Raw genomic sequence first — 18,786 nt, 5'->3', positions numbered from 1 at the left:
AGGTTTGAGCCTAAATCATCACTCAGATATACTCATCCCAAGTCAATTGTCTCTGGCTTATACAGCACTTTCAGCTGCAATACCAAAACGTCCTCTTGGGCAGGGGGGGGCTACTGAGCAATTCTGTCTGGCCAGCATCAATGCAATGGCAATGCAAGTGACATCACTTGCATTGCACATTCTGAAATGGCCTGTTCAGACACGCCCATTCTGAAAATCTCTGAAATGAGAATAAATGACTGAATGTTAAAAAAAAAAATACTAAAAACCAAAAAAAAAAAGAAATTCATGGTGTAGACCCTTTAAGTTAAAGGAGAGATCCGGACATTTTAAGTGTTATCTTTGATGTGTCGCTTATCACTCACCATCCTTGAAAGGGACGTTGAGTTATTTCAGAGAGTCCCGTGTCGTCATTTTTTCGACCCCCTCCGTTGGCATAATGGGAGCGCGTGCATAAGTGAAATTCGTCTATTATAACCGATGCAAAGTATTTTTTTTCTCTACTACTACTCATTGTAGAGTCTCATGATACTCAAACATGCACTGAAAGTTCCTGAGAGGCTAACGCTAATGCCGAACGAGCTAACGCTGGTTGCTTGTTTCTCTCCCAGAACCTGGCAACTCGGTGTTGCCAGGGAGAGAAATAAGCAAACAGCGTTAGCTCGTTCGGCATTAGCATTAGCCTCTCAGGAATTATGCCAACGGAGGGGGTCGAAGAAATGACGACACGGGACTCTCTGAAATAACTCAACGTCCCTTTCAAGGATGGTGAGTGATAAGCGACACATCAAAGATAACACTTAAAATGTCCGGATCTCTCCTTTAACCACTTTTACCCCAGCAGCAGGGAAAAAACTATCGCTGAAAACAGCAGATCTACAAGCTATTCCGTCGCATTGCGACACAATGTGAGCTTGTATATCGTCTATTTTCAGCGAAAAGATTTAATGTGAAGTGAAAACAAAAATGTCGCTAGTATAAATCCTTGAGGTACTCCAGTCAACCAAGTAGGCCTATAGGGTTTAAGTGGTTAATGTGAAACATTTTCTGACAAATTATTACACTCTTTTAATCCAATCCAGAAGGAAAGACCTCAAACCATTTACAGGCTTAACTGTATTATAGTGTGGAAACTACAATTTCAATAATAATTCATTCATTTCATTAATTCAGTTTTACAACATTGACATGACTGCCTTTAAACAAGACAGTAAAATGTGTGCCCTCAGTCAGTCTGAAATTTAGTACCTTTATTTAATGTTACAATGTATTTCAACATGTTAACGTCACGCTTTCTTTAAACATGACAGAGTCATGTGTGTTTAGTGTAAAATTGCTGTTGTTAACTAAGTGATTGTGCCGATTGTTCTCCATTGTGTAGTATATCATGCCATTCCATATGCTTACATTAGAACATGGGTCTTCATCGAGGCCCCTAGGCTTTTTTTTTTTTTTACTTGAGCATCCCTAAAAAATCATGTGTAAACAACCAAAGAAAAACATTAATTTACACAACACTGATGATAGTGCTGTCAAACAAGTTTATGAAGCTGATCTATGAAATCTATTAGAAAAACGTGTCTGCAAGACAATTTTATGCAATATGTAGTTTCATCTCTCTCTCTCAGCTAAGGGGTCCTTGGCACGGAAAACGTTTAAGACCCCTCCATTAGAATGTATTTAAGTCTCAGATAGAAGGATTGCACTCGCAAAACAAGGTGACTTTCTGATTGTATTTATTTGAAACCATATGACAAAGCAGGTAGACTTTAAACAGGTTACTAGGCTATAGGGCTGCTCAAAGCATTACATAAGAGTTAATAAGCACACCATTGTACAACCCATCTCACCATCCATCACACAACACACCAATACAATCATAAGCTAGTACTACATAGCATTTGATCAAATATATGGCTTTGATAAGTACAATAAATGAATAAAACCACAGATCATTGCATAGCATTGGATCAACTATATTGCTTTGATAAACACAATAAATCAATAAACTAAGCCAAAAATAAGCCATTACATACCATTTTATCAAATATACAGTATGCCTTTGATAAGTAGGCTACAATGAGCAACAAAGGCATTAAGCAACTCTTAATGATCAGTTATCCTTTATCCTTAGTTCTACTATTTTCCTACTATAGAATAAGGAAACCTCTGTCTGTCTGTCTGTCTGTCTGTCTGTCTGTCTGTCTGTCTGTCTGTCTCCATCCATTTTTCTCCTCAGTGGGTTGACCAATTTGTTCTGACCTGGCCATTGGCATATGCAGAGAGTTATTTTAATTTCCCCCAAATTTAACCACTTGAACCCCAGCATCCATATTATGGGGGGAACATTAGTGCAAATGTGTGCATATCCAAGCATCATGAATGAGGCCCATTATCTCTCCTGACACAGAGACACTGAGGAAGCAGACTTAGTATTAAACGCTGGGTAGAGGGGTTGTGTGAATGTGTTCTGGAAAGTGTACAGGTGTGTCAGTGTGTCAGAGGACACTCTGTAGAAGGACAGAGCCCCAGCAGGCCAGTCCAAATACACTGCTACTCGGTGGGAGCCAGAGGGGCGGACAGGGAGGTCAGTATGCCTACTATTGTGTCTGACAGTGTATTTGTTTTCATCATGGTAACATTCCAGAGTCCAGGACTTGTCATTCCATCCAAGATGGCATTCAACATAGCATCCTTTCCTGTTGAATTCTCTGTAAATCACTGCTATGTCAACTGTTCCACTCCACTCTACCTCCCAGTAACAGCATCCAGTCAGACCCTTCGTACACATAACATATGTCTTGTCATCAAACCTGTCACGATGAGCAGGATACGACTGAGCCTGTCTCACCCATGTCACCTTTCTGTTGTTCTCAGACAGACGGAGGTTTCTGTGTGTTGTGTTTGTGTCCAGTGTGAGAGGATGGAAATCTGTTGAGAGAACAAGACAGTAAACATTTAAAACATCATTCACTGAGTGACACTCGCACGCACACACGCAATGGATCCATCATCCAATCATCATCAATATCACCATCATTCTATCATCTCAAAAACATCTCAAAACTCCGCCCCCTTCTAACCCTGTCAGATGCAGAGAAGCTTGTCCATGCCATTATCTCCTCTAGACTGGACTACTGCAACACACTCTTCATTGGGATTCCTGGCAAAAATATTCAGAAGCTGCAATACATCCAAAACAGCGCTGCCAGGATCCTAATGAGAGTGCGTAAGCATGATCATATAACACCGGTCCTATTCTCACTGCACTGGCTCCCCGTCTCAGCCAGAATCGACAACAAGGTCCTGCTGATCACCCACAACTGCATAAATGGACATGCCCCTCCCTACCTACAGAAATTAATTAGGCCCCCACAGAATTCCACCCGCACCCTCAGATCTACGAGCAGATTCCTCCTCGATGTCCCTGGTACAAATCTACGTACTATGGGGGACCGGGCCTTCTGCTCGGCAGTGCCGCACCTGTGGAACAGCCTTCCTATTGATCTGAGAGCACCACAGACCCTGGACTCTTTTAAAAAGTTTCAGAGGGCATTTTCGTGTTGAATTGTCTGTTTTTAAACCCTGCTTTTTTAACTTTATATGATTGATGATGTTTTACCATGTGGCACTCTGAGATTCCTTGTGAATGAAAAGTGTATTACAAATAAAATGTATTATTATTATTATCATCATCATCAACATCATCATCATCATCAACCTTTAACTGACCAAACAAATTCATGAAAGAAAACAATGTGACACGTGAGCCTGTAGATCAGCTATTTTTGCTATTTTTGAAATATAGCCGATCTACAATGCATCATGATGTAACACTGTAGGACGGCTATTTTTTAAGTACTAGATTTTCAGTCCACTACGCAGCCTTCAAATCCATATTGAGCTGATCAGAGCAATGGTCACCGAGTTATGGACATTTAAATGTTAGACACTGCTGTAACTGCTATAGTGTCCCATATGTGTGCAATTTAGTTTTTTTTTGGTGTGACACTTGTCATGGTATAGACCCCTGAACAGCATTTGTGCCAAGTTTGGTGAGGATTGGAGCAATGGTGTGCCTGTGGCCTCTGGGGGCCATATGGCCCCTGGTGAGACTATTGTTATGGCAGACCCCTGAACAGTGTTTGTGCCAAGTTTGGTGCAGATCAGAGCAACGGTGCGCCTCGCAAGTCTGCATGTTACGTTTGTGACATCCACCACTGTCGACCCACCCTCTAGGCAATTTTAAACGGATTGCTAGCTTAGCCTTGTAAACCCCCCTTCTCATTCTCATTTGTATTTGATTTCAGGAATTTGGTCTGGACTGAGAGCTTATCTGGGCGTTTCTGTGTCGTCCACAAAATGGAAATATAGTCGATCTACAAGCTCACAATGCATCAAAATGTTACACATCGTGGGCTTGTAGATTGGCAATTTTTACGTTTGAAATATAGTCGATCTACAAGCTCACAATGTTTTGCAATGCGACATGTTATGAGCTTGTAGATCTCATATTTGTTGCTATTTTTGAAATATAGCCGATCTACAAGCTCAAAACGTTGTGTGATGAGACACGCGTTGAGCTTGCAGATCGGCTATTTTTAAAATACTGCCAATCTACAAGCTCACAACCAGTCACAATGCAATGTGTTACAGTATGAGCTTGTAGATTGGCTATTTTTAAATATTTTAGATCTACAACCCATTACAATGATTGTGAGGTTGTAGATTGTCGTTGTGAGGTTGCAGATTGGCTAGTTTGGAAATATACCTGATCTACAAGGTCACCACACATTACGATGCAACGTGCTGAGAGCTTGTAGATCGGCTCTATTGCTATGTTTGAAATGTAGCCAATCTTAAAGCTCAATGTGAGCTTTAAGATTGGCTACTTTTGCAGTATAGCAGATCTACAGGCTCACAACTCACCATGATGTGACGCGTTGTGAGCTTGTAGGTCTTCTATTTTTGCTTTATATTAAATAATATATACGTGCGTGTGTGTGCGTGTGCGTGTGCGTGTGTGTGTGTGTGTTCTGCAGTCATCACTACACTACGGGGCGGCAGTGGCTCAGGGGTAGAGTGGCCGGGTAGAGTGAACTGGAAACCGCAAGGTTCCCAGTTCGATCTCGGCCTGGGGGGCTCCCCCAGAGTTAGTGTCGAAGTGTCCCTGAGCAAGACGCTGAACCCCTAATTGCTCCGGATGAGCAGGTTGGTGCCTTGCATGGTTTCCTCCGCCATCGGTGTATGAATGTGTGTGTGAATGGGTGAATGTAATGCACAATCTATGTAAAGCGCTTTGGATAAAAGCGCTACACAAATGCACCATTTACCATTTACTACTGATCCATATGTACTCACATTGTAAAAAGTCCTTTCTGGTCTGAGGCTTCAGTGAGTCAGCTTGCCACCTCGAAAGTACACCTGTGTTCAAAGAAGAACTCACATTAATAAAAACATTATCACACTGCCATTTCCTTTATATACATGCTTGAAAAGGCAACACTTCATGAAACAAATTTTACAGGGGAAATCTTAAACATTGTGTACATCATGTCATGGTTTTAATTTGTTTTGGTAAAATAGTCTTTAGCAATATATTAGAAAATGAAGTGTTTATTCTACACAAACTAAGAACTATAAATAAACTATTCTTGTTGTCTAACCCATACAATAATGTGTGCTGGGCTATGTTGTCAAGCTATTAGTCAATGTCAAATTTGATCATACGATGAGATGACACAGTAGGCATGCATAATCTGAATGTCAAAGGTCTACATTGACAAGCTGAGCAGTGAGCACATTTGCAAGCAGAGCGATCATGCCTTTTTCTGAAGAGTTTTATCACAACTATAAAAGCTGGTATAACAACTTCTGGATTTGGTACACTCTGATATTGGATTGTGCTTGCTGTGAGCAATGTTGCAGTCTGCAGTCCACCCAATGAATGAGGATTTTGCACAATACAAGGCTTGTTGAATGCAGTTCAACATGTTCTTTTTCCCATAACAGCTATAATTATATAATAAATCATTTAGGCCGTTTATTTGATTGGCCGTGATCTATTTACTGTATGTTACTGTGTGTCAGAGCACTATCCAAGACGCTGAATTCTAATCTCTCTACCCCTCTGACTCACGCAATACAATAGCCTACTGTAAGTAACTCATTCAAATTTGACTGTAACATCTAACTCAATGTTGGTCAAATATAGGTAAGCCTAATGGTTAGTGTGCATGTACTTGCGCACTCGTGAGCTTCATAACTAGTTACTAGCATAGCACTGAGAAGGTGGGGGCTTATCATAAATAACCTGCACTGGGGCATGCTGTAACTAAATTAGGCCACTGGATGTATTATATAGGGGTACTTAAGTTGAAACTTTGAGACAGAAGATGTTCAGCACAACAACAAAAAATTGACCCTTTGGCAGCAAATTAATTGTGACTTTTGCCACTGTTTAGTACGATGACTGGTGGACCTATACAGACACAGAACATGTTCATCTCCACCTCTGTCTGATATCTGTGGCCAAGTTGTCTTCAGGATGTCTTCTAGTTCGTCTCTTAGACCAGACACAGCATCACTCACATCTATGAAGGACGCCAGAGGACGCAGAACGATACTGGGCAAGACTGGAGATACAGTGGACATAGAGAGAGACCGGAAGCTCTGGAGAGAGACAAGCAGAGAGACACAAAGAAGAGTACAGACAGGATGGAAGAGATCAATAAGTCATAAGTGTCTACTGTCTTGTAACCTGTGCTTCGTGCATAGCCGCGGGAAGACCTTTTAGGTTAAGGGTGCGGTAGCGCACGCATGTGGACCCCCCGCGCGCGTCACGAGGGGGGTCCGTGAATTTTTCACGGTTCTGGGCGGATTGGGTTTGTTTTTTTCCCAGTTTTTGGTTTCTTTATTTCGGTTTTAGGGTTAGGATTAGGGTTAGGTTAGAGTTATGTTATTTAATTCTTATTTTTGCCTGATTTTACCGATTAATTATTTTGTTAGTTTGTGTGTGGGTTATGATTGACAAAAAAAAAAGAGTTGAACCTGAATGAAATGGACATCATCAGTGCTGGACAACTCCTCCAGCTCAGCATTTCTCCTCTCCAGCTGGGCTATCTGCTCCTCCAGCTGCCTCTGGAGTCCCTCAGCATGAGCCACTGCAGTCTGCCCCTGATCTCTGATCAGGTCTTTAACCTCACTGCGCCTTCTCTCCACTGAAGCGATCATCGCACAGAAGATCTCGTCACTGGCATCCACTGCTGCTTCTGCAGAACTCTAGTTGACACAGCGAGTTACAGAAATTACACATACACATGCACGCATACACACACAAACAGACACACACAAACACACACACACACACACACACACAGACACATTATAGGCGCTCGGGAGGCACAGTGGTAAAGTCCCTACCCACCACCACAGAGGTTCTGGGTTCGAATCCACCGTAGTACATCTGGCTCGGTCGGGCGTTTATGGGAACACAATTGGCCCGTGTTCGGGAGAGGGAAGCCGGGCAGGGTGATATTTGTCACTGCATGTATCCCTGCAGGCTGGGGGCAGCACCTGCCAGAAGGGAGTGTTGGGAGGGAAGAGTAGGACGAAGGCCCTACGTGGTGAAACATGTATCCAACCCTAGTGATGACGCTGCACAAAAGTAGGCCTAGAATTGCCCTGGCCATGACAGGTAAGCAAGCTACAGTGAGTCTTAAAGAGGTGGTACCATGGTTTTGCACTTTTTCTGTTTTTCATGTGTCTATGCCCCCTGGTGGTGTTTTTATGGTGTTTTATGTCTTCTCTGACTATTTTGAGTTTCTACCTGGAGGCTGAAACCTTGAGGGTCAAACGTGCCAATAGAAAAACAGCCCTTTAGTGACATAGTAAAAATATACCCCCCCCTCATTATCATAACACAACAGGTGTGGGCATGAGGAGGAGGAGGGACTAGGACAGGTGGGTGGTGCTAAGGTGGTGGAGGAGGTGCTAAGGTGAGAACCAGGTATACTTAATGAACTGGAGGCGTGTCCACATAAAAACATAATTTTAACAATTTCTGTACACTTTTTTGAAAAAAAATCTTCCTCCTAGTATAACCATAATACCTGATGATTATGTTTTAGGGGGGGGGGGATCACTGAAAATCACGGCACCCCGTCTTTAAACAATACTCAGCAAGTGCCCGGTAGCCTACAAAACAAGTGGTGATTTATCAGATATTAACATTATTTCTCACGGTTTAGTATGGCTTGTGAGAACTTGAGGAAACTCAGTCTCTAGCCAAAGCTATGGCATGATATGCAAGAGATTCTTTAGGGTGATTCTGGGTACTTTTACTGTTTCTGGTGACACTGGGTATAGTGTCTCATCCTAGCATCACCATCTTTCCTCCAGCCACAGTAAATTACACAATGTCAGGAACTATAAGCTTTCAGCATCTTCAGGGTCTCGGACCGGCTCAGATATTTCAGTTCCTTCATGAACTCACCTTCAGAGTCTCTATGGACGGTCTCAGGTTGTTCAGTTCCTTCTTTCTCTCCTGGATCTTCTGCTGGACTTTCTGCTGACTCGTCACCACCTGTTTCTGCAAGGAATCAATGTAAGAAGAGTTTGATTTCTACCTTTTTAAATAAACTTTATTGAAATTATTCAGGGTTTACAATATATTGACATTTACATTACATGGTAATAAGCATCTAAATACAAACAATATAGCAAAAAGCGTGTTCTGTAATTGACTGACCACAGTACACACAACAGACCAATGGAACTCCTGATCCATGGTAGACATTCTTTCAAAAGCCCCATAAATTGCAACATTATATGTGTAATTTACATTAAAACCGATTTGTGTCATCTCCCCCAAACGTACTGTGACCTCTGACAGTCTACAAGCATAAAGTTTGATTTCCATCCACGCATCATCTGAAGTCAACATACTAACTTAACCAAAATAAATGTAAAAAAGGTCTGGGACATGAAATGTGATTTACATCACATTCTCTTTGGCTTTTCAGTGGGTCCAAAATCCCTATACTTCAACCGTAAGTATTTATATATATATATATATTATTTTTTTTTACGTCATTGTTCTGCATGAGTCTAGCCATCTACTGTATGAGAGGGGTGTCTGTTTGTGTCTCTCTGTCTGTGTGTCTCTCTGTCTGTGAGCTAATCTCACTAACCGCTGGACCGATCACAACCAAATTCATTGTGCACACTGCCAGTAGGCTAATTTACTAACTCCACTAATTATATATTTATTTCACATAATGTTTCATACAAACACTTTAATTTCATAAATAAATGGGGCTCCGATTGGGCTGGGGCTCCGATTGGGCTGGGGCTCCGATTGGGCTGAAACTGTTGAGTCATATGTCATAGATGACCAACAGTGGTGGACAGTAACAGAGTAAATGTACTTGAGTACTGTACTTAAGTACAGATTCTGAGGATCTGTACTTCATTTGAGTATTAGATTTTTTTGATACTTACTGTATTACCTACTTGAGTACATTTCCGAGACAAATATTTTACTTTTACTCAAGTACATTTCTAACAAGGCTGTAAAGTACTGACTGCTTTTAGTTTGGCTGTTTCTTTTTTTCCACACTTCTGCTCTCACACTAGCATGTTTCTGGCTTCCCTCTCCGCTCGCCTCTTTGTTACATATTGTATGGTTGTATAGGAGTAAAAGTATTTAGTTCTGGTTCCTCAGTCATTTCTATTTTCATTTTTATAGGTGTTTCTGCAGGCTTTGTATAACGTAGTGGTTCTACAAGCACATCAGTGCATGCAGTGCAGGTGGTTTCAGAGAGTTACTTCTCTGAAACAAGAGTTGTGAGATCTACTTAGAGGCACGATGTAACTTTTTTTTAATGAATGAAATGTAATTTAGTTGAATCTGTATGGTAGAGTATGTTAATAGAATATAACTTATCCAATTGGGGCGGTTATATTTTGTCTCCCTGCTCTTCTATTGAGACATTTAGATTGTGTCAAAGGTCATGTCTCACCAAGACACAGGATCTGACATGAATTGTGACCTGATGTGTCAGTATAGGAAATCAAAGGTAGTTTGTGTGGAGACCAAGCAAGTCGACTTGTCTGTCTGCCATCTTGTTTTGACAGGGTCAAGTTCACCGCTGTGCATGTCGGCACCATCTTGTTTTGACAAGGTGAAGTTAACGGTTGTGCGTGTGGGTAGATATGAAACATCCTCTGCTCTTGTGCGTGTGGGTAGGTATGAAACATCCTCTGCTCTCACGAGAGCAGAGGATGTGGTCACAAAGAACAACATTTCTTGCAAACAACACCTGCCTCTCTGCAACCACCATCTCTGCAGGCATGGAATGCCGATTTATGTTGGGTGGGTAGGGTACTCAACAACAAGTCACACACACATCAACCAAGTTTTAACCCCATAATCAGAAATACCTGATGAATGTCAGTTGGAAACATTGTACTCGCAATAAAAAACTTTTTTTGCTGTAAGTGAAGACAGTGTGCAGGATCATCATTCTTTCCTGTCTCATGCACTGGCTGCCTGCTCCTACGCACCTGTCCCAGTAGGTGTGCAAAAGGACCTTTTTTTTACTACATTTCAAGTCATACAATTTGATTATTGGCTGATTATGAAACCATAACTGGTATAAGGACTTTGCAGATTACAGGGAGAGAGTTTGAATGACAGAAATCTGTTCACAATAACACACGGTATCAGAGCGGGTACATCATGCATCCTGTGCACGTTACAAAGCAGCACGTTACAAAGCATCACACAATAGTCATCCGACCGACACATTTCCTGTGGGTGCTCGGCTTTCTCATTGGGTGCTCGGGCTCCTCGGCACCCACAAGATTGGCGCTAGTGTCTGCAGGTCTCTGCACAAACATACACTGAACAGAGAGAATGTTCTGTTTTCTATGTCACCTGTATGCATGCAGAATTAGCCTGTAAGGTAATCACCAGATGTTACTTATAATCTAATGAAGAAATATGTGTAATCACGGTAATCAAAACGCCCTTCATGAGAGTTACTCTATGCATTTATTATTATTTTTTTTTATAGGACAGATGGCCGCAGTTTAAAGTTAGCTCCATGTCCTAATCGTTGAAGCTGAATATTATTGTATCTTGACAAAAAGGTCACAGTTGATGGCCCTGGATCTGAGAATTTGTACCAAATAGATTGTCTTTACCACCAAAGTACATTAAGAACTGGAATATAATTAATGTGATCTGAGTGCAGCTTTCTCAGCGATGTGTCACTCATGTGTGACTCCTGTTATTTCCTCATGAGAAAATAATTCTCTTTTGAGGCATTGGGGTTCACACTGGTCCCGAGGAAGACTAAGCTGACCGCGCTTTTGTGGTGGCCCACATCAGATCTGCTCCATCGAGATTTTTAAGTCCTTACAAAAGAACTCACCTTCTCTCTGGCTTTTAACAACATCCACTCCTAAATATTCCTATTTGAACTCCTATCTAATGTTTTCTACCTTCTGTGTACATACTGTAGGTGTAAATGAACAATCTCGCTCTATGTCTGTGTCTCCTATATGCATGCATGTTATGTGTTTTCATACATGTTTTTGTTTTTCTGTTTTTGTTCTTTGATTTGATGTATTGCTTTTCTTTTACCTGTGCAGCACTTTGGTCAACTAAGGTTGTGTGAAAATGTGCTCTATAAATACAGTTTGATTGATTGATTGATAAGCTAGTAACTCCCATCATGATGACTGACTATCAGATGACATTACCTGAGTCTCAGACACAGCAGAGAATGTAAGGGAACTACTACTGGCAGTAGAAATGGAGTGCAGGAAGATCTGCCTCAAGCTCTATAACAAGACAACTAAAGTATCGGTATTTAACACAGAGGACATCATTGCCACTGCCGACGGGACAGTGCTCGAGGTAGTCGAGGACTTCAAAGGACTTTTACTTTTACTTTAATTATTTTTAAAAGCATGTACTTTTGAATACTTAAGTATATTTAAAAGCAATTACTTTCTTACTCTTACTTGAGTAACATTTTGACTGAGCTACTTTTACTTGTAGTGGAGTAAATTTGACCAGGAGTATCTGTACTCTTAGACTTAGACAACTGACTTCAGAGGCTGGCCACATGTAGTCTGAGTTCCAAATTATCCACATGTTGTTCCTGCGGATTCCAAGATTCACATGATCTATAATATAATAGTCCTAAATGACATGATTTAAAAAAAAAATGAGTGTGGTCCTACCTGTTTGTCAGTCCTCTCTGCTATAACTGACACAGTGTCATGTCCTTTATGCTGATCCATGGCACACAGAATGCAGATACACTGCTGGTCTGTGCGGCAGTAGACCTTTATTGGCTCATTATGAATGGAACACATCTCCTGCAGTCGGGCAGTGGCTCCAACCAGTTTGGCCTCAGCAGCAGAAGACTGACCTCCTGTTTGTCTCAGATTCTCCACAACCTGAAAGTAATCAGTAAAGGAGGGGGGGTCACTCACTGATGACAAAACAACAACAACAACAACAACAACAACAACAACAACAACAACAACGGGAATTATGAGGTTCATGATGAAATCACATTGAGAAATGATTGTGTTGACTGTGTATGTTATTGTACAGTGTCTTGCAAAGTATGCAGACCTTTAAAATAATCTTAATTTATTTTATGGCGTACAAATGATCAGCATGTTAAACGGTACATAAGAGTAGCATAATATCAGCAGACAGTTACATACAATGCATACGTATTAAAGCCCCAAATATTAACGTTCCTTCATTTGAATGTTCTTTCTCAGAGCGATATCATGATACAGTTGCTGTTTTCACCAAAAAAACATTTAACCCATTTAGACCTGAGGCCGATTTAAATAACTTCTAAATCCTAACCCAAGTTTTCTGAAAAACTAGATTTTTTTACCAGGTCTAAATGGGTTAACATTGCTTAATTCATACAGTGAAGTAAGCACTAATACTTGGTAGGAAGGAACTAGTCCATCCATACCCAGGGATGTGTGCACCCCAACTACAAGCAGACTTGGGAATGTGACTGCGACTACAGATCCCATAGCTTGTGGCAAACATGCTAATAAATATCTTACATTTGGGAAAAGTTTTAAATGAGGCCACATACAGTATGGCAATGATCAATATGCATGGGCAATCATGCCCATCCACTGAGACAGAGTTCACAAAGTTGCAACAGAAAAGAAAAACACCCGGCGAGGTGGTGGCTCAGCGCTTTCCGCTTTGTCTATATCTAATCACCACAAACAACGACACACAGCAGGCTAAAGCAAAAGCAAACTCATTTGAACTTTGGACACATCCTACACAAACAGAATGGATTCAGTGAGCTGTATTGTGAGTATATTTAAATTAGACATATTGTGTAAAGAAACACAGCTAATGGATAATTTAAATAGGGTCATGACATTACAACCATTTTTGACCAATACCTAGTAATTCATTGTTATTTTTTTTGCATTCATTTTTTTTTTTCTGGATTGTGGCAGTGGCATTCAAACATTTTGGACATTTATTTTTTTTGGCTCAAAAGTCTTGGGAGTAGGCCTACTCTTTCTCAGTCAGATCTAGCAACTTATGCTCAGTAAAGTAATGTTAGTACGAATCCGCTCACCTCAGCCAGTACGTTGTTCTTTCTCAGTACAGGTCTTGGACTGAAGGTCTCTCTGCACTGGGGACAGCTGTAGACTCTCCTCTCCTCACCCTGCTGGTCCCAGCAACCCTCAATACAGCTTCTACAGTAACTGTGTCCACAGGTTAGAGTCACTGGTTCCGTTAGAAGGTCCAGGCAGATAGAACAGCAGCAGTAGTGATCCTGGTTCGGAACAACTCCATGCTGCTGTTGTGCCATTTTACTGAGCACCACTGTCACACTGACATAGAAAAAAGGTTTTACTGAACACCACTGTCACCTCCTTCCTGGTTGTGTTCAGAAGGTGTGGCTTTAAAGACAGTGAAGAGGAAGTATTTTTCCAGACACACATCAGTGCATTGTATAGTGCAGTCATTTTAGATTATATAAATGGCATAGTGATTTTTCAAAAAAATACCTTTTACCAATTACGAGTCTTGTATTTTCTCCACATGTTTCAACATAAATGGCAGTGAACAAAAAAGGACCACAGCTCACTGGCACATCTGTGGGGTTCTTCGGTTCTTTTATAGCCTACAGTCTGGAATTCCTCCAATAGGGGGAGACAGAGATCTATCTCTGCCGTTTACAAGAAGTGGGACCATTTCTTGTAAATGCTGTGTGAGTACAGCCATGTCATGCCATGTGTAGCCTACAGAGAGCAACAACAATCTAAGTCATAGTATTCAGTGGTGTAAAGTAACTAAGTACATTTACTCAAGTATTGTATTTAAGTACAATTTTGAGGTACTTTTACTTTACTGGAGTATTTCCAATTTTCTATACTTTTACTTCTACTCCATTCCATCTCGGAGGCAAATATTGTACTTTTACACCACTACAATTACTTGAAAACTTTAGTGACTAGTTTCTTTGCAGATATAAATTAATACATTACGGCCTCCCCCTGGCCAGCCGGGGCGCCTGATGGAGGGGAAGGGAACTGGTTGGAATAACGTGTTCCTTCCACGCGCTACGTCCAACCAGGGAAACTCTCCCCTGTCAGGTGACAAGAAGGTCAGTTGGCTCTCATGCATTGAAGGAGGCATGAGCCCTGGCCTCCCTAGGTTGGCAGAGGGAAGGTAGTGCACAGGATTACATAGACAATTGGCACTGGGTGTAAAAAATAGGGTTACAAAATCGTGGGATAAAAAAAATATATATATATATATATATATGAATACATTATAAAACATAGATTAACCACTTTATTTTATACCTAGGCTATTTGAAAATAGCCGATCTACAAGCTCAGAACGTGTCGCGATGCGACGCGTTGTAAGCTTGTAGATCTGCTTTTTTCAAACATTTTAGTACTTTTACTTTTGGTATTTTAAGTACATTTCGATACCAATACTTTTGTACTTTTACTTACTTTACTTTACGGACTTTACTTACAGTTTTAATTACAGTATTGATACTTTTACTTAAGTAAAACATTTGAGTACTTTTTCCACCACTGATTGTATTCCGGTACCACTTTGTTATATGGTGTCTATTACATTTTGCATGTTTGTACTTTCTGCAACAATAAAGTAAAATTATATGATTGTATGACTTGTTTAAGGCTTATCAGTATCAAAGCACTCTAACAGTACCATAATGACATGACAAGTCAGTGTAACCTTTAGACAAGCAACACAATGACAGAGCAATGAATCCTAGCGTGGGCTGAACATTGCACAAAATAAGCTGATCTACAAGCTCACGCGCGGCGCGCTGTGAGATTAGATCGGCTATTTTTGCGGACTATATTTGGTATACCTTGGGAAAAGGAGGGGTTTAATTCAATTTAAAGGGCCCGAACAGCTGGCCTAGCGGTCCGGGCTTAGGGCCTAGGCTCTAATGTAGCCTGACAGCGCATTGCAGGTTTGAGTCCCGTTCCCTATCTCTCACTCCCTGTTTCCTGTTCATCTCCACTTTACACTATCATTAAAGGCAGAAAACCCCCCAAAAATATCTTTAAAAAACGAACCAATTCAAAGTGGCTTTATTGGCACGAGAAAACGTACATTTACATTGCCAAAGCAAAAGAGGAACAAAACCGTCAAGACAAAATAATGTACAGTTTGTACAATTAAACTCTCTGACTCGCTGTCCTCTTTCAAATGTTTACAACATGTTCTAAAAAATACAGTAATTTTATGTTCAACATAGTTGCTTATAGGACATGAGTGTGAGAATGACAGTTTGTCTTATAATAAAGACAATATGGTACAATCCCACCGCAAGATAACATATTTGTTTGAGCGGCGTGATTAACAAAAGCTTTCTATCGGAGCAGTTAGACAGGTTTTAATCAAATGGGACACTTTCTTCCTCTATTGTATCACACCACTGACTGTGTGTGTGTGCGTGTGCGCGTGTGCGTGTGTGCGTGTGTGTGTGTGTGCACTGCAGGCCTGCGCTTTAAGGGGGGCGCATGCTACCATTTTCGGTGATCACCCTCTTACCGCGGTGGTTTGAAAACTACAACATGACGTCACTGAGCCGCGGTGATAAGCCATTCACCGCTCACCTCAACACATCTCTCTGTTTTTACTAACCGAAATCACCGGCGTATGAGCGCCTAGTATCCAAACCACCGTTTCGATGGTCACAAACGGTTATAGGGTGACCACCTCATTTGGTAGCATCTGTCATCTGTTTGTCATTTCCATTCATGAAAATGTTAATTCAAATATCTAAAAAAATCTTTCAGAATTTCCATTTCTGCTAAGCAGCACACTTAGATAGGCTTCAACTATTCGATTCCTGGTAGGACTTTATTTGCGCGACTACAAATGCGAAAACAGAAGTGGAGGGTTGGCGGTACAGCACTTCCCATTGCACAGACTGTTAGGGTGGAGGCATTTGAAAATGTCAGTCTGTCTCCAGAGACTAGTATAGTGACCAGAAGCCAGTTGCACCACCTCACACTAAGTTAGCCTAGTTATAGCTTAAATGGCTTTTAAAAAGCCATTTAGACCGGGAAAGTATCTGTGTCATTTTTAGATTTCTTTGGCTATTCAAAAATAGCAGATCTACAAGCTCATAGCCTGTGAAAATTTGTGCAAATCTTTAAATATATATATTTTTAAGTGAACATTTGTAAAATATTTTTGTTCCAGGGACCTCCAGAAGCAAAGATTTGAGTTACAAATGTTCGCTTTAAAAAATATATATTCAAAGATTTGCACACATTTTCAAGTTTTTTTCAAAAATAGCAGATCTACAAGCTCATACCGTGGCACTAGGTGCCGCGCTATGAGCTTGTATATCTGCTATTTTTGAATAGCCAAAGAAATCTAAAATGACAGAGATGCGTTCCCAGACTGAATGAGTTACGGTAAGCTATACCTAGGCTAAGTTTGAACTTAGAGTTGCAACTGGCTCCAGTAGTCTAGTCCAGGGTACAATACCTGAGCTGTGGAGATATATATGTATATACGTTTGGTGTTCATCTCTTCGTCTCAGTAGCCGTAGCCTATCAGAAAAAGGTATTTATTAAATATAGTATAATATAATAAAATATTCTCTTTTTAGACACAGAATCAAATGTTTTATGGACATGATTCACCAGGAGCCTGGATGGCTTGATTCCAGGCTTAAAATAATTAATGCAAATATTTATGGAAATCTCTATGCGAAAAATGAATGGGCTTTCTGTTTGTGGAACCACAAAATGGCCACCACTGCTATGCTCTGTACAGGCCCTGCAGGCCAGGCCAAAGGGGCTTGACCATAGATATAGAAACCTAGATATCTCAATACAAGGCTCTTCCGCAGGGCAGTTTGACTACTGGCCAATCACAGTGCGTCTAACTGACTAGTTGCTGCGCGGCTGCCTCTTAAGAAAAGACCCGCCCCACCTGCCTCTGATTGGCCTACCGAACGCCCCCTTCTGTGACGGACACAGAAGTTTCCAGCTTGCCCTGCTGAAGCGGCAAGGAAGATTTTGAAAGGAAAGGACATACTTCCGTTCCGTTCTCTAGATATCTCCAGGGTGGCAAAACTCGCACCAGAAGTTCGATGAAATACGTTGCAGTGGATGGAGCCGGCTGGAGCAGCTCATGAACAAACATTATTTCTGAATGATTGAGACCATTGTAAAATAATCGCTTCAGGAAAATAAAAGAAAACATATCACACATTTTTTTCTGCTCTCTTGTTTTTCCATGTACACTCTACATCATTTTATTTAGGTATCCAAAGAGCAGAGAGAGTAAGATTCTCACTGGGCAGCCGGACTGATTGACAGTCACTGATTGACAGCTGTCTGCCACTCAATCAGTCAACACCTGTTGACAGCTCACACACGTGCCCAGTGGAGAGAAAAAGGGGGGGGAGAAAAGGGGGGAAGAGAGAGAGGAAGGGGGGGGGGGGGGGGAGAGAGAGAGAGAGAGAGAGAGAGAGAGAGAGAGAGAGAGAGAGAGAGAGAGAGAGAGACCCCCTCACATCACTACCAGGGGGGTCCTTGTGACTCGGGAGTGTTCTGGGGGTCCCCAGCAGTTTAACCACTTTAACCATATAGGTATTAGCCTATATCAGCTATTTGAAAATATCCAATCTACAAGCTCACAATGCAATGCATTGTGAGCTTGTAGATCTGCTATTTTCAAAAACATTTGACAAATTGTGAAAAACTTGGAATATCTCTGCAAACATTTTAACACCACAGATATTATATGGTGGTCCCTGGCACTAACCTCTGGTTGGACTGGACATGAATACAGTCAGTGGGAAAAAAGTACTCACATTTTTACTTAAGTAAAAGTATCAATACTGCAATGTAGAAATACTCTCTTACAAATAAAGTCCGGAATTAAAAATCTACTTGATTAAAAGTAGCCTACAAAAATATTGGTATAAAAATGTAGGCCTACTTAAAGTACCAAAAGTAGAAACTAGGCTACTCATTATGCAGAATGTCCCATTTCACAAGCTATTTTCGAATGGTGGGAGGGGCACGTGTGTGAGCTGTGTCGGTGTTGACTGATTGATTGGCAGACAGCTGTCAATCAGTGACTGTCAATCAGTCTGGCTGCCCAGTAAGAATCTTACTCTCTCTGCTCTTTGGATACCTAAATAAAATGATGTAGAGTGTACATGGAAAAACAAAAGAGCAGAAAAAAAT

The 18,786-nt window shown here is 41.1% G+C and overlaps 1 protein-coding gene across 1 annotated transcript; it reads right to left on the bottom strand.

Moving 5' to 3' along the window:
• Positions 1 to 1,719: 1,719 nt before the first annotated feature.
• LOC308080344 (tripartite motif-containing protein 16-like) lies at positions 1,720 to 13,899 on the bottom strand. The gene is made up of 7 exons (XM_080422165.1): positions 13,653 to 13,899; positions 12,256 to 12,474; positions 8,495 to 8,590; positions 7,051 to 7,281; positions 6,513 to 6,672; positions 5,362 to 5,424; positions 1,720 to 2,931 (listed from the first exon to the last, which is right to left on the bottom strand). The coding sequence occupies exons 1-7, from the start codon at positions 13,887 to 13,889 to the stop codon at positions 2,393 to 2,395; spliced, it is 1,545 nt and encodes a 514-aa protein (XP_080278291.1). The 5' UTR covers positions 13,890 to 13,899; the 3' UTR covers positions 1,720 to 2,392.
• Between the last annotated feature and the right edge of the window lie 4,887 nt (positions 13,900 to 18,786).

Source organism: Gymnoscopelus braueri (assembly GCF_963280865.1).
Source record: "Gymnoscopelus braueri genome assembly, chromosome: 24".
Classification (NCBI taxonomy): domain Eukaryota; kingdom Metazoa; phylum Chordata; class Actinopteri; order Myctophiformes; family Myctophidae; genus Gymnoscopelus; species Gymnoscopelus braueri.
This window is presented reverse-complemented; position numbering and strand designations above follow the sequence as displayed.

Excerpts from the sequence above, each read along its gene's own strand:
- LOC308080344 (XM_080422165.1), bottom strand. The coding sequence starts at position 13,889 with ATGGCACAACAGCAGCATGGAGTTGTTCCGAACCAGGATCACTACTGC. Across the intron at positions 12,475-13,652 it reads AGAACAACGTACTGGCTGAG|GTTGTGGAGAATCTGAGACA; the intron begins GTGAGCGGATTC and ends GATTACTTTCAG. Across the intron at positions 5,425-6,512 it reads GCCACAGATATCAGACAGAG|GTGTACTTTCGAGGTGGCAA; the intron begins GTGGAGATGAAC and ends CTTTGAACACAG.